This window comes from Pteronotus mesoamericanus, unplaced genomic scaffold (genome assembly GCF_021234165.1).
Source record: "Pteronotus mesoamericanus isolate MK-2021 breed Mesoamerican mustached bat unplaced genomic scaffold, CSHL_Meso_final scaffold_1186, whole genome shotgun sequence".
Taxonomy (NCBI): domain Eukaryota; kingdom Metazoa; phylum Chordata; class Mammalia; order Chiroptera; family Mormoopidae; genus Pteronotus; species Pteronotus mesoamericanus.
The window spans coordinates 10,049,490-10,065,231 of NW_026555302.1; the positions used below are offsets into that span (position 1 = coordinate 10,049,490).

The 15,742-nt window shown below is 51.8% G+C and overlaps 1 protein-coding gene across 1 annotated transcript in view; it reads left to right on the forward strand.

Moving 5' to 3' along the window:
* The first annotated feature begins 1,585 nt into the window (after positions 1–1,585).
* The window catches only part of TNR (tenascin R), a 63,864-nt gene continuing 49,707 nt past the window's right edge, over positions 1,586–15,742 (forward strand). Inside the window, exons 1-4 of the mRNA XM_054587553.1 lie at positions 1,586–2,081; positions 4,478–4,954; positions 11,338–11,601; positions 14,738–14,853. Of these exons, the coding sequence (XP_054443528.1) occupies positions 1,586–2,081; positions 4,478–4,954; positions 11,338–11,601; positions 14,738–14,853 (1,353 nt within the window). The remainder of the gene's footprint in view (positions 2,082–4,477; positions 4,955–11,337; positions 11,602–14,737; positions 14,854–15,742) is intronic.

The following is a 15,742-nucleotide window of genomic DNA, read 5'->3' on the forward strand; positions in this document are numbered from 1 at the left end:
TGATCACACGGCATTGCCATTATATTAATTTGTGTTGCCAGCTCCCCCATGAGACTGATAGTTTCTCAAGGACAGGGACTAGGCCATGATAAATATTTGGTCTGTGGATGTATCTGTGAGCAGTGGCCATATATCCACAGTGAAATGTTAAGTCCTGACAGTGGTTTCGAGGCTGTATCTGATCTGGACAGGACAAGAACCAGAACAGTTACTCTACTTGTCTGCAAACCGTACTTATTTGTTTTACTGAATGTCAGGTTCGAACTATTACACCGGTACCAACTCAGTAATCGCTACAATTCCATAAGGTATTATCCCCACCTTATAGATGGAGAAACTGAGGCCCAGGGAGGTTAAATGATCTACTCACAGCTAGAAAGCAAAGCAAAGGAGCTTGGTTTGAACCCAGGCAGTCTGACTCCAGAGTCTGGCTCTTAACCTTTGCACTCAAACCTTGATCTCTCTAGGCAGAATTTCCTCTGCTGCCAAAAGACAGGAATGATCATAACGTCCATCGTAGGGTTGTTCTGAGAGTCAGTTAAGGTCACACACGAGGGCACAGTGCAGTCTGTACCCAGTACACATTCAGTACACATTAATTCCATTTATTGTCTTGTTCTTGGACTCATAGTTGCTCTCACTTCATCCTTTCCTAGTCCTTCATCTTCTCAGTAGCTTTTACACCACCTTTAGAACCAAAGTTTGTAAGCCTCTTTTCTCTTTTATGTGGGAAATAAAAAAGAAATATAATTTCTGTACAGTGGATTTGCATTACAGTAAATGCATTGTTCTCTGCAGTTCTCTGTGACGAGGTAACCAGCAGAGGGGCTAATTTATTATTTGAGCAATTTAAACAGGACTTCAGAAGAAAGGACCCCTGTGATCACAAAGCACTGAGACTATACTAATGAGAAGATTAAAAGAAAGTTCAGCTCACACAGTCCCAGATCATCACAAATGTGCCCAAGGGTTATTAACAACCACAATTACCTGGAACTATATTATCTGCCTGGTTGGTTACTCCAAAGTCAATTTGTATTGAAGAGGTGAGCTCGGAGCAGTTAACGAGTTATTCCAAAGTGGCTGGTGGGGCCCCTTCATGACTGTCTGGGGAGCTGTGCGGGTGTGCCCACCGGGGGCTCCGTGTTGGCTGCACCCCAGTTCTCACCGGAAGCGGAAGGGAGCTCTGAGGTTTTTATGGAGAAATGTCCTCCCCACAGAGTCCCGGGGCCCCTGGCCTCTCAGGTTCTCTTTTGCTGGGCCCACTCACCACCAAGAGGCCAGACACATACATCCCAATAAGCCTTTGAGAAATCAGAATGTTCTTCAGCAGGAGCAGTGTGTGTGTCAGGGACCCATCCCTCTTGGGGATAAGGCTCTGGGCCTTTAGGACCTGGTAGCTCCTGTCCTTTCCCCACCTCCCCCTTGAAAGTCTTCCACGGCCTGCTCGGTGGCTTGGCAGGACGCACCCAGCGTGGCAGCAGGCGCAGGTTCAGAGACCATCTCAACCTTTTCTCTTGCAGATCCCGACAGCTCCATGCTGTGTGCTGCGGGCCGGCGTTGACCCCAGGGCTCTGCAGAGAGGATGGGGGCAGACGGGGAAACGGTGGTCCTGAAGAACGTGCTCCTTGGCGTCAACCTGATCCTTCTGGGCTCCATGCTCAAGCCCTCAGAGTGTCAGCTGGAGGTGCCCACAGAAAGGGTGCAGAGACAGGCGGTGGAGGAAGAGGGAGGCATGGCCACCTACAACGCCTCCGACAAAGAGCCGCCCGTGGTCTTCAACCACGTGTACAACATCAACGTGCCCCTGGACAGCCTGTGCGCCTCGGGGCTGGAGGCCTCGGCCGAGAGGGAGGTGAGTGCGGAAGACGAGGCACCAGCCGAGTACCTGGGCCAGACCTCCGACCAGGAGACCCAGGTCACCTTCACCCACAAGATCAAACTCCCCAAAAAGACCTGCCCGTGCGCCGGCTCGGCCCAGGTGCTGCAGGAGCTGCTGAGCCGCATCGAGATGCTGGAGCGGGAGGTGTCGGAGCTCCGGGACCAGTGCGGCAGCTGCTGCCAAGAAGGTGCCGCCACAGGTAGGGCCGGGGACCTGCGGGGGCCTCGGGCGGGAAAGGAGAGGGGAACCAACCGTCCCCTGTTCACACAGAGGGGACAGGCGCCCCGGTCTGTAGCTCTGTTAGACCGCCTCTAACTAAGATGGAACGCAGTCCTTCCTGGAGATTCAGCGCCGCCTGCTTAGCCCGTGTGAAATACATTAACCTGGTGTTGGGGGGATGCGTCAGGCAGCGGTATACCGGGTCCGCACAGCAGCTTCGGTGTGGGCAGGGAATTTGACGTCTGTCTTCATTCACCGTGGGTTTTTACAGGCTGTTGAACTGATCTTTCCCCATGTTAATCTGAGGGACTAGAGGAGGCAGGTGTGTTCACTCAGTCGCAGCTTTTCTCCCATCTGAGTAAATGATAGTCATCCAGGTCTCCAAGGACCCGTCCCCATGGTCCCCAGCAAGATGGAAGTTCTGGCCCCCCTCCCACCAGCACGCACGCGTGCACACACCCGCTCACACATGCACACACTTTCACAGAGCTTATTCCGCCACCCCCCGAATGCCCGGGAGAGGTCCCTCCAGCCTCTCCCACCCCCTCCCACCCCCTCCCACACTCTCCCACCCCCTGACGAGTAATTTTTATAAGCTACTGTCTATGCCTCTTTGATAGGAGTCATTACATCTTCAGAGCCAGGCCTCCCGAGTTCAAATCCTGACTGCTATTTATAGCTTAATACTGGAGCAGGTTCCATGACCCCTGCTTTTCTTTCCTTGCCAACAAATGGTGAGAGACAGGAATGGCCAGGAGTCACTGAACATAAAAGGATCCACTCGGATGAAAGCCCGGCGTCCAGTGAGCCATGCACAAGCACCAGCTATGGTCAGCTGACCTCCGGTGAGCAGGAGTTGTGTCTGTCCCCTTGGCCGCACATCTTCTGTCACCCAGAAGGTGCCGTAGAGTCAGACCATTCATTCCTTAACAGGAAGAGGAATCTTACCATCTCGGGTTCAAGCTTTTCCTTTTAAGGTCCCCAGGCTCTCACAGGGACGAGGACAGGTGGCGGCCGGCACGGCCCGCGTGTCCAGTGGACTATCAGACACGTTTATCCTGAGACACACGCAGACGAGAGGGGGTCTCTGAGTAGTGATGTGCATCGTGGGTTTTCTCACCTCCTGTCGTCTTCCCAACCAAAGCTGGAAACAGCCTGCGGAAGGGAAGGAAGTCCGGTGGTTCAGCCTCCACTCGGTGAGCTGTCGGGTTGGTTTTTCTATGGAGCCCGGAGTTCGGGGAAGTCACAGGTGCCCGTGGATAAGGGCTCCTTGCTGCCCGGGAAGCAGGGCAGTTCTGTGAGTGGCTTTTACCCAGCCTCCCAGCAGGCTCCCCGGCGGACATGGAGAAAGCTCCGGCAGGAGCTGTATTCGGCAGTGTCGGTGTTGTATCCTTTCAGGGCGTGGGGGCTGATTGAAGTGACAGAATTAAACAGGATGTAACTTACTGCACTTCATATCCCCAAGGCCAGTGCAGAGAAGGATGTCAAGCAGGTGCTGGGTTTGTGTTTGTTTAATAAGTTTGTTTGATTCATGTTAGCCGGATAAATTAGCTGCTGTAGTCACAGCGCGGTGAGGGCTAGGGTAGAGATATGCACAGAATCCTAAAAAGATCACAGCAAATAGCGGCTCAGTGAGACTGAGGTTGTGGGGAGCCTGAGGTGTCATGAATGAGCAGTCGGACGGCAGGACAGGCAGGGAGCAGGGCGGGTCTGCAGTGCCCGCGACCTTGCCCTGCATCGCGGGCGCAGTGCTCAGCCTGCATGCCCTCGGGTGCCCTTCCGTCCCCCCAGCACCTGGGCGCCTTTGTCAGGGGCTGTCCTCGGGCTGTGGGACCCTCCTCGGCCTGCCCAGGGAGAGACTGGAAGAGCCAGAGCATTCGCAGCCCCCAGGGACAGCCCTTGGCCCTCGGTGAGGTGTGACCTGCCCGGGACCAGAATGTTCTGCAAGCCTGAACCCAGGTTACCGCCCTGGGACTTTGCCTGACCATGGACCTGGCTCGGGCTCCTTCCCTCCCCCAACTCCCCCTTTCCCCAACCAGTTTTTCCCAGGGGGAACTTTCTAATAAGTCACTTTTCTGAGTCCCTGTCTAAGGCTGCCTCCTCCTCAGGAATACAAGCCGAGACACACTGTAGGTGAGCTCCCCACATACATGCGAGGGCCCTGGGCTCGCTCATCCTCGCCCCCAGCGCTGTGCTCGGCACCGACAGCTCATATTGGGAGAAAATAACGATGAAATCGATTATATAGGTTGAGATTAACTCTCAGCAACCCAAGCCTGATCAGAGCGTGAGAAGAGGTCTCCGCCCACCCCTCCCCACGCACCATTTCCAGGGGGTGCCGCTGCTGCCCGTTGACCTTCTCCTTGACCGTTGCAGGGCAACTGGACTATGTCCCTCAGTGCAGTGGCCACGGCAACTTCAGCTTCGAGTCCTGTGGCTGCATCTGCCACGAAGGCTGGTTCGGCAAGAACTGCTCAGAGCCCCAGTGCCCGCTGGGCTGCTCCAGCCGGGGGGTGTGTGTGGACGGCCAGTGCATCTGCGACAGCGAGTACAGCGGCGACGACTGCTCCGAGCTCCGGTGCCCCACGGACTGCAGCTCCCGGGGGCTCTGCGTGGACGGCGAGTGTGTCTGCGAAGAGCCCTACGCAGGCGAGGACTGCAGCGAGCTGAGGTGCCCCGGGGACTGCTCGGGGAAGGGGGCATGTGCCAACGGGACCTGCTTGTGCCAGGAGGGCTACGCCGGGGAGGACTGCAGCCAGCGGCGGTGCCCGAGCGCCTGCAGCGGGCGAGGACAGTGCCAGGAGGGGCTCTGCCTGTGTGAAGAGGGCTACGAGGGCCCGGACTGCTCAGCAGGTAGGCGGGGACTCCTGGGGCGTTGGCGGGGTGGCCCAGCGAACTCGCTGGGGAGGGGAAGAGACATGGAAGGGACGGTGGGTTCTAGGCAAAACTAATTCCCCCTTGGGTTGCGCTCACTTCCAAGAGAGCTGGCTTCTTCGGGCCAGTCGCCAGTCGCAGCTGACGGGGCAGACCGAGCGGGGGAGAGGGAGGGAATCCGAGAAGGCCAGGTTCACGCGGAGAGCTGGGTCCTTCCCCTGAGACCGAAGAAGGGCAATGGTAATGTGACGCCGGTCCCCTGTCCTTGCGGTGGAGGAGCGTGGAGAGGCAGGCCGTGGGACCACCCGGGCAAGGCCACTCCAACTCCGAGGGCGTCCGCGGGCCCCCTCCCCCTGCTCCGGAGTGCCGTGTTCCGCCTGTAGCATGTGCTCCTGCGTATATCATGCACCCGCATTTTTGGCCCAAACTTTCAGGGGAAAAAAAATCTTTCAATTTTTTAATTCAGTTTATTTATTTATATTAGATACTTGTTTTTTTTGTTTTATAAAGGTATTTTAGCATTTATTTTTTAACATATTATAGCACAAGAAATTTTATGTAACAATTACAAAACACAGGAACAGATACAAGATATTTTAGGTGCTACCATGTATAATACGCAACCTTATTTTCCCCTCAAAAATTAGGGCAAAAACGTGCGTATTATACGTGGCAAAGTACAGTACCTGCCTTGCCTCTTGCTATGTCCCAGGACAAGGCCTTCTGAATGCTGCTGTGTCAGATGGTGGCAAGTCTGCGATAACCAGGCTCACCAGGCGGGCTGGTGGTTTGGGAGCTTACATATTACCAGGTGTTGTGAATTTATGAAACGGCCTAGCATCCCCAGGGGAAAAAAAGTATGTGTGTAGGTGAGGAAGTAAATGCAAACAGGAATAAAGTATTAAGCTCTTCAAGCAACAACTGGCATTCTAACGATTGGTACAGAATATCACAAGGCTGGGACTCACTTTGTTCAGGTGACATGTAGCAGACTGGAACCAACCCCATGTGTGGTCTACCCCATAGGCACCGATACACAGGGGGTACCCTAAAATGAAGATCTAATTCAGAAGATCCATGGCAATAACAACAGCAATGGGGAAAACAAACAAGTAAACAAGTAAAATGCACTGCATAGGAAAAAACATATTTCCATGTTTCTTCATTTTTTCTCATATTCGATGATCTTATTAAGCCTCCTAATTTTGTTTTCTGAATTGAAATATCTTTATAAAAGTATACTTAGGTGTTACACCAACTCTTCTGAAAGAAAATTCAACAAAAGTTAAGCCTCTGTGTTTCTGAATCTGAAACCACTAGGTCATTGCCGGGGACATGGGGGGAGGGGCGCTGATTCCCACCCACGGGCCCAGGCACCTGAGGATGCTCGGGTCCGTTGGGGCCACTGCTGTGTATGGCTGTTCTGTCGCCCACATGCTTCAGGGCAGAGCTGCCCTCGGTTGGCTGTGCCTACCCCTCACGATCTTGACCCTGCTTTTCTACAGGGACGGGTCCCTTTGCAGACAAAATCTTAAATCTGATCGAGGGTCCAAACCGAGCTGGAGGCAAACCCCCTGACCATTCGGGGAGACTCAGCAGCTGTCAGCGTAGCTGGTGCGGAACTGGGTTGAGTCCAAACTGTGAGCACACGTTACCTCCAAGAGGCTCCCTCTGTGCTGTTTGAGGGACCCTTCTGGAGGTCCAGATGAATGACAGGTTCCCAAAGCACGTGAGGAAGGACAGTTACATCATCTCCCTCTGTTTCCATAGCAACCCTGGAGCACCACACACTGTGGAATGCATTGCTCACGCACCAGCCTTTTAAGCCGAATGCCCCGGGTCCCTGCCAGCGAGCATTTGAGTCGCTATCCGGAGGGCCCTTCGGCTTGATCTTTGTGAAGAGGCTGTGGGAGAGGGGCTATGTGTCCTCTGTTGGGCATCCCTGGCCAGGTGCACACACTCCAGTGTCCCTGCTGCCCTCGCCGGCAGGGAGCGAGGAGGGGGAAACCATGGGGAGCCTCAAGATAGACTTCCTCTTGGGCCACTCCTTCCTCTTGGCAAGGGCATGGGAAATAGCCGCCCACTGTGTGGCTTTCATCCTGCGGTCCTGGGGGCTGCAGGGGGCTGCGCGCGACTCGGTGTTGACGAGACTGCCCTATGGGGCTCCTGGCCTTGGCCTTCACTCGTGCTGGGGCCGTGGGACGACATCTTGGCCTTTTTGCCCCTTTTCTCTGGCGGCGTGAAGGAAAATTCGTGGATAGAAGCTCCTAAAACAGGCCTTAGAAAGAAGCGGCCCTGGATGTCACATTTCACAGATTCCAAAAGCAGCCGTCCAGAGAGACAAAGATCCTTCCAGAGCCGGACAGCTAATTAGCCGTAGAGCAGGAAAGAGAACCCTGGTTGCCCACCACCTTCTCGCACTCTTTAATCCCTCCGGGATGCTAGGTAGAGCGGAATTTTAAAAAATTTTTGAAAAGCAAAAAAAAAGTAAAATTTAAAAATTTTGAAAAACCACATACACAAAGAAGTCATCTTTTGATATAAAAGCCACGCTGTGTCAAATGGTGAAGAGTTAGACGTTGGAGGTGGGAAGACAAGCACATTGAACCGATTGTCCACGCCTGCCCTCTGTGAAGCTGGTCCACGCGGGAGCTGGTCCGAGCGCTGGCCAAGACTCCCAGTGAGCCAACAGGATGAAACAACAACAGAGCAGGGTCCCCATCCCCTGGACTTCGGTCAGACCCGCAGGGAGGCGTCAGCGACAGACTCTGCCTCTGCCGGCGCTGCCACCAGCGCAACCTTCAGCACCTGAAGTCCCCGGCTCCTTGGAGCAAGACACTTCACGGAAGTAATTCCGCCCTCTTGCCACCTTGGTGTGAAATTGACGCAAATCCAGAATGGAGCCAGTGTGGCACCTTTGCTCCTCAAGCTACAGTTTACTCCTTTTAAACTGCACGCTCTTCCCCCACGTTTGAGTGGGAACCTCAGACTACTTTGCACACCCCCCTAAGTTGAGAGCATCGAGGCATACGGCTCCTTTACAGTTTGCTTTCTGGTTCAATATCAGTTTGTTCCACATGAGTTACTGGCACCCAGGTACACAGCCCCTGCTGAGTTACAGGGCACCGGGGACGGCCTCTTCCTCCAGCCACTGCTCCCCGCGGTCCTTTGCCGGAACGGCACCAGCGCCGCTTTCTCGTCAGACGTGGAGGCCGGTGCCGCTGGCCTCAGGTCTCACGATAAAGGTCTGCCAGGGGAAGTTGTCAAAGATTTAAAAAAATACATCTGCATCACATTTGTACTTTAAAATCCCAAAATGCTCATCTTAGATCATGCTCTGTTGGCATTATTTTCTGGAAGGAGGAACCAGGAGGGAATACTAACTTGTCCCAGGTGCCCCAAGAGTTGTTGGTGCCTTGAAATTTGGTGTGGCCATTTCTGTCACTGTGGCGGGAGAGGTCTCCCCTAGGAAGCCCGCAATCGATGTGCTGAATCACAGGAGACAAGCGCTAGGGGAGCTTTTTTAAAAGCAGTTTCTTACCTCTGCGCCGCGCCCGTGTCTGGAACTCCCCTCCGGAAGGGCAGCCTGGGTTGCGCTCTCGCCCGGTTTCCTCTGGAAGGCCGCGCGAGTGGGAGGCGACGCCTGGCGCATCGAGGGACTGGAGGGGAACTAACACTGGGTGCGGGCGACCTGGATTTGAGGGTCAGGTCTCCTAGGACCCAGCCCCTGGCTCTGGGCAAGTCCCTGAACCCAGCTCTCAGTTTCCCCATCTGTAAAGTCAGGCTCCAAACAGCTACCTGATCAGCTACACAGAACAGCTATGAAAGGATTTTATTTTTTTTTTAAATTCTAGTTAGAATGCTGCATCAGAACATGTTTCAGAGGCTGTAAAATGTTGTGCAAATGTAAAGGGGGGTGTTTACTGGCTGAGAGGTTCTCCAGGGGTGTCTAAACTTACCGTGTTTTGGGGCGACACTGGAAGAAAAGAAGTGGCCTTTGGGCCACACGCTAAATACATTGCAACACATAATCACAAAACAAATCTTGCAGTGTTTCAAGTGTATCGGCAGGTTTGCGTTGGGCTGCATTCACAGCCATCCCGAGCTGCCTGCGGCCCGCAGCCGCAGGTTGGACACCCCGGGTAGGCCCATCCAGCCCGGTTCAAACGCTCACCTCTGTTTGCAGACAGTTTTGATGCTCATCCATAAAATCAGGGGAGTGATGATACCTATCCCACAGTGTTGGTGATGGGTGAAATGAGATAATCTGCGTGCAAGTGTTTAGCATGCTGCCGGGTGCCTAACACATGTGTCCATAACTGTGAGAACTACTTACAGGTGCTACGGATCAACCGCTTGGCCCCTGGGCCCCAAAGTTACTCTGTGTGAACTAGACAGCGTGTTCTCGGTGCAGTTCCAACTTTAATAATGCCAGAATTAGAAATGAGGGAAGCTTATAAATTATCACTCAAAAGTTCAGTTATTTAAATTTCATTTACACTTATTTAGCTTTATAAATTTAAACAGTAAATTTTTAATGTTTAGTTTTGGTCAGCATTTGCCACCTTCACAAGCTCTGCTTTCTAGACTGTTTTACACCAGGAATAGTTTGGGGCAAAGCATCAAAGCAGATGCTCAGTATTGCAAACATGTGGCCCTGAGTTCCATCCTGAGAGTCTAGGCCCGTCATGGCCGCCGCTGCCAAGGACCTGAGGGTGCACGTGTGGCCGCCACCAGGGGCCGACACCCTCTGAGCGCGGGTCCTGTGACCAGCAACTGGCTGTGTCCTACGCACTTGTAAAAATTAAAAGTGAAAATTCTCAGAGGAGAAATTCAAAACCAGTGGCATCTCTTCAACTAGCTGAAGCCTCCCCTGCATATAAATGTATAAGTTAATTAGGACTATTTAAATATTGGCCCAATCTCTGATTTCATTTATGGGCCAATCCAATTACAGGCACACTGGAGTTACCCTCCTAATTGGCCTGAAAGGTTCAATTATTTAATACCACACTCCTGGTTGAATCTTCACTCCCCCAGAGAACCATACATGAAAGACCATTTCGGTGAGGTTTAATCTTTGGTGATGCTTTGAATAGCATTTGAACAAGAGAGAAAAGCAATGACATCAAGAATCCTTCTTTATCATCATCCCCAAGATCAAGGCTAATCAAAACTGGTTTAATACAAGTTACACTTCTTTCAACACTTGAAGCCTCTGTTTAGCAGGGAAAATCATACAATAAGGCTTTATCTAATGACTTCTCGTAGTCCATGGTATCCAGGACTTCCTGTTTTGGCCTCCCATATTTTGCCAGATAAGCCTTTATTTCCACTTGCAAAATCAAATACTATCTTCCAGGGTCATCTGGTGACAAGTTATTAAACTACCAAAAATTCTGGCCACTGGTTTGCTGCTAAGTATCTAATAACTAGCTCTCTGAAAGCAAAAATGAAACAGCCTTGCTTTGTAGCATTTGCCAGTTTCCATGGTACAGATACTCCCTCTGTGGCCCATGTCAAACCACCCACATGAGGTCCCTGCACGTGGAGTTGGCAGTTGCCCTGTGTGGTCGGACACAATTAGATGGCATTTCCACCAGAGACGTAGCACGTGTAGACGGCTGCAAGGTCATGGGAAATAGTAAAATGTAATGAAATAATATGAAAGTGATGAGTTTTGAATATTTATTTTGTTTTTAATATAATGTAGTTTATATGTACCCATATGTAGCTGTGTATAATGCACACTTTTTGCCCAAATTTTTTAGGCAAAAAATAAGGATACGCATTAAACGTGGGTAGTACTAATTCTGTATCTATATAAATGTTTTTAATTTTTATTTTTGCTTATGCATTAAAACTGAAACTCTAGAAAACAATAAGGATATCCGTATGTTCAAAAATAAATGCTACAATTCCTTTATAATACAAAAAACAAGTATCTAAATATAAATAAATAATTGAATTAAAAAATTAAAACGAAAGATTTTTCCCACCCCTGAAAGTTTGGGCCAAAACCGTGGGGTGTGCATCGTCCGCGGCAAACGACGGCAGTCTGTCACAATGGCTGCGTCGAGCAACTGCCTCGCAAGGTTCCCGGGAATTTGACAGTCAGCCTTCACGAGTCGGTAGGAGCCACAGCCAGCAGACCACTGACTCAGCATCCCATGGACATGGGAGAACCAAGCACAGAAAGACAAGAAGCTGCCCCCAAAGGGCGTTAGGGACCAGCCCCGCCATCGAGCTGAGCAGGACACCCAGATGGGGCACATGGGGCGAGGTGTGAGGCAGAAAGATGAGTCGAGGATGGGGAAGGCAGGCCTCTGAGCTCATGCTATCTGTGTATTGCCTCCCGGTAGCTGCCCCTCCAGAGGACTTGCGAGTGGCTGGTATCAGCGACAGGTCCATTGAGCTGGAATGGGACGGGCCGATGGCAGTGACGGAATATGTGATCTCTTACCAGCCGACGGCCCCGGGGGGCCCCCAGCTCCAGCAGCGGGTGCCTGGAGGTTGGCGTGGGGTCACCATCACCGAGCTGGAGCCAGGTCTCACCTACAACATCAGCGTCTGTGCTGTCATTAGCAACATCCTCAGCCTCCCCATCACTGCCAAGGTGGCCACCCGTACGTACCATTTCCCCTTCCTGCTTCATCTTTCTCTTCTCCTACATGAGACCATGGGCATTCATGAGCGTACGTCGCGTCTTTTCTCAGTTCTTCGGGGATGCCTGCAATGTCACTGCTCGGGAGGGGGCGGGCTTCTGACACGGCCCACTTAGGAAAGGGTTCGTGATTAAAAAGACACTTCTAGTTAAGAGTTTCCAAACTCGGGCAGTTCCCATCAATTATAGAACCAGAGGACTCAAAGTACTTTAATTATTGAGTTCTAACTTGTTCTAAGGCAGGGTCTGAAGAGGAGGAAAGGTGAGAATTATACAGACTGATTCTAGTTAGCCAAAACCAGGAGACCTGACATGTGACATGTAATAAGCATGTTCTATATGGTGGTAAGTGTATAGCATCTGTAAAGAGAAAAAATACCTTATTTAAAACCACAGCTGGCAATACCCACTTCTCTTGGAGAAGCGGCATAATTTCCTGATGGTGTTTCGTTTGGCAAAATAGCTTGGTAGCTCATTTTGATTATAACAGAACATGGTTAAGAATAATTCAATGAGGAGAAGAAAGAGAAAGACAGAAACAGAGAAAGCAAGTAAACCACCCTCTGTAAGAAATGGACATTTTTCTTTTTTATTGATAACAAGGGAAATCTCCTATAATCATCTATATTTTGTAGGTTTATTTGAGCACAAATTTTAAAAGAGTGCATACCAACTATTGACTATTTTAAGTAGACTAGGAAAGAGCTAAGAAGACACTGTTACTTTTTTCTTTACACACCTCTGAACTCTTAAATCAGTTCTTCCAACCCCATTCCAACCTCAGGCACCTGCTGGGCAACCTACAAGTCAGTTCAGCTGACGGAGCATCAGGTCCACGTGGTCAGGCCCCCGGCTCCGAGGACGGCCCCCGCTCCGGGGGCCAGTCGCGTGTCCAGGTTCGCACCAGTACTTCTGACCCGCTGGTCATCAATTCAAGGGGTTCCCATAACCCCTCCATAGGTTTACTAATTCATTAGAACAGCTCATGGAACTCGGAAAAATACTTTACTGACCAGGTTATTATAAAGGGTACAACTTGGGATGAAGCCAGAAGACACGCACAGGGCAAGGCAGACAGGGAGGGTCGTGGAGCTCCCTGCCCCCTCCGGGCTTGCTGCCCTCCCAGCGCCTCCGGGTGTGCGCCAGCCTGGAAGCTCCCTGGCCCCCCCACCCCCGTTCAGGGCTGCTTACGGAGAGTTGGTTATGGAGGCGCGACTGATTTCGGCATGGAGGTTGGGAGGTGGGGCAGGGGATTCCGAGCCTCTAATCATGCCCTGATTTTCTAGGGACCGGCTTTCTAGGAACCCCAGACTAGTTATCTCGTAATCGTACAAAAGATTCCTGTCAGCCCAGAGAGTCCGCAGGTCTTAGGAGCAGCACACCAGGAACCTGCGGCAACGACCAAACGTGGACTTTAATTACATCACAGAGGTGGTGGCAGGAGCGGAGACCTAGAATGAGGAGAGACCAGGAACCAGAAGCCACTGGGTCGGAAAACGAGACTTAGCCCCAAACATGAGATGAGCAGCGGGGGCCCATTTTATGTCAGTCTCAAATGGCAAGGTGGTATTTGGGTGACAAATACCATGAGTTCAGAAAAGAGGGAGGTCCCTGGAGAAAGAGTTGGCCTGGAGCTTTTACGGAGCTCCCAAGGGCTGGAACTGAGCTTTGAAGGATGCAAGAATAGAGGCAGGGAGAGGGGACAGGATTTAAGAAGTCATCTTGTCCCATGCTTTTCAGATGACACATATCCTGGTATCATTGGGCTCTTCCTGTGAATGCTGACTCAGTTAAATATGCCTATAATTATCGCTGTTTATATTTGACCTTTTTTTCTTCGATTCCTCTGGTGCCTGAGAACTAGTTTTAAATACCTGCAATGGCTGCGGAGAGGCAGGTTGCCATCTGCCGCTGTCCCCACCTTGCTCCGGGGTGAGTCACCGCAGCAACGGCCTGGCCCCACTCCCAAGCAACTTGTCCCTGATCCTCGTGCCCACGCAGCGACAAGGTTCCCCGTCTCCTGAGGCATTTCTTATGCCAAGTCTGGGCATCCCCCCAGGCACGCTCCCAGGTGACAAGGACAAAATCATGTCAACTCACCAACGTGCCTTCGGGTGGGCTCAGAAGCAGCCCTGCCTTTCCGCCGGGAGCACGCAAGGGCTCCCACACAGGAAGGATGAGGGTCTGTGCGCTCCCCCTCGGGAACCTCCCCTGAGCGGCGAAGCTGCCGTGGAAGCAGGCACCCCGCAGGACTGAGGAAAGCCACGCCTGCGCGTTTCAGGGCAGCCACGCGTCCCCCTCACTGCCCCTGCCTGTGCGTGTGTGCGTGCGTGTGCGCATTTGCATGTGTGTGTAAGGAAAGAGGGAGAGTAGAAGAGGAAGCAAACAAGGGAGGCAAAGGTGAGTGAGGGAGAGAAGAAATAGTAAAGGGACCATGGGAGACAAGAAGGAGCTAGTCAAATATGAGCAAAGCCCCAGGATCTGCTCCTGTCCTTGGTGTATGGCTTGGCTTTGCTTGTGGACATGAAATTGAAATTTTAGGCCCTCCTACCCGTGGTGGTTTGAACTAACAAAATACTCTCACTGTCCACCAGAGGGTCCAGGTGAGCATCCCAGGCTTCATTCTGAAGTGGGCAGGCCCCACGCCTCTAGCCGAATCCGTGCCTCCCGTTTCCTGGGTGTGAACTGGGAACGCTGACGTTAGCCATTCTGTCACCTCTCAGGGATCCTTAGGGCCTCCAAAGACAGCATTCAGGTTCCCTGAAAAAGGCATTATGTTAAATGCCAAGATTTAGTAAGGAGAGGAAGTCATAGTTTAATACTAATGTATTATAGAATAGAAATCATACACAAGTATTGATTAGATTGGGTTACTTTACTCATGGATTCCACCAAGACTTGGCACCAGGCTGCGAAGGAACAGGCCGAGCCCGGACCACCACCCCCCACCCCCTGCCCCGCCGGGAACCACTGTGCATGTGGAAAGATCGGCAGAGCCCACCACACCCATGGCATGGGGGGAGCACCCCCAGCCCGAGCCCCAGTGACACTCTCCGAAGGCTCGCCGTGACATGGTCACCCCCATTGCTGTGTTCCAGATCTCTCCACTCCTCAAGGCCTACAGTTCAAGACCATCACAGAGACCACCGTGGAGGTGCAGTGGGAGCCCTTCTCCTTCTCCTTCGACGGGTGGGAGATCAGCTTTATTCCGAAGGTAACTCCACCTGTTGGACTGCTAAGCCAGCAGCCTTCTGTGGCACATTCATAGCCTCCATGGGGCTGGGAGCGGTGAGGAAGGTGCTAACCAGTATCTCTCTCTACCACTGAGGACACAACGGGACATTTTGTGGGTGACTGGGCTGTAAGGTGTGGTGAGGGGACAATCAGCAAGAATGACCCTGAGCCTGGGAAGCAGCCACCTGCCCGGCCCTCTGCTCAGGAGGCTCTAAGGTTTTGCAGAGTGGGATCATCAGTGAGCCTGATTAGCAAACCTTCAGAAAGCCGGGGCTTGTCTTCAGGATATGAGGAAAGGCCATCTGAAGCAGCCACGTGGTCAGCCCACAGCTTCGTCCGGGGCACCCAGAGGCAGGCGCCAGAGGTCAGCTAGCACAGCCCCAGCCTCTACAGGCTAGAGGCGAACCACAGGAACGCCTTTTATAACCTATTAGTTGAGAACAATTTTCCTTCAACAAATTCCATGATTAGTCTTTGAGTTAAAAGTATCCCAAGATTTCTTTCTATTCTTTAAAGTAGTGTTTTATTTTCTTAATCCTAAAAATGAACGTTTCCAAGTGGCCAGAGGTCCCTGACTAGTTCTAGTTTTCTAGGACTCGCCAACCCCACTGCTGTCCTTCCTAACTACGTTACTCATGGGGGCATAGCGTCTGCTCATACTTCTCCCCTCTGGCTTTATCTTTCAATATCAAAGAGCATTTCTCCAGTCATTCATCAGATTTAATGACACATGACACATTTTTGGCTAACAAGACTGTGATTTCACCATTCTTACAGGCATGGGCTGTTGGAGCTGCAAAAGACCTTCAAGTTCACAGATTAGACCCTTCATTTTACATCCAATCTGTATAGTTTATAGAGACAAGGCT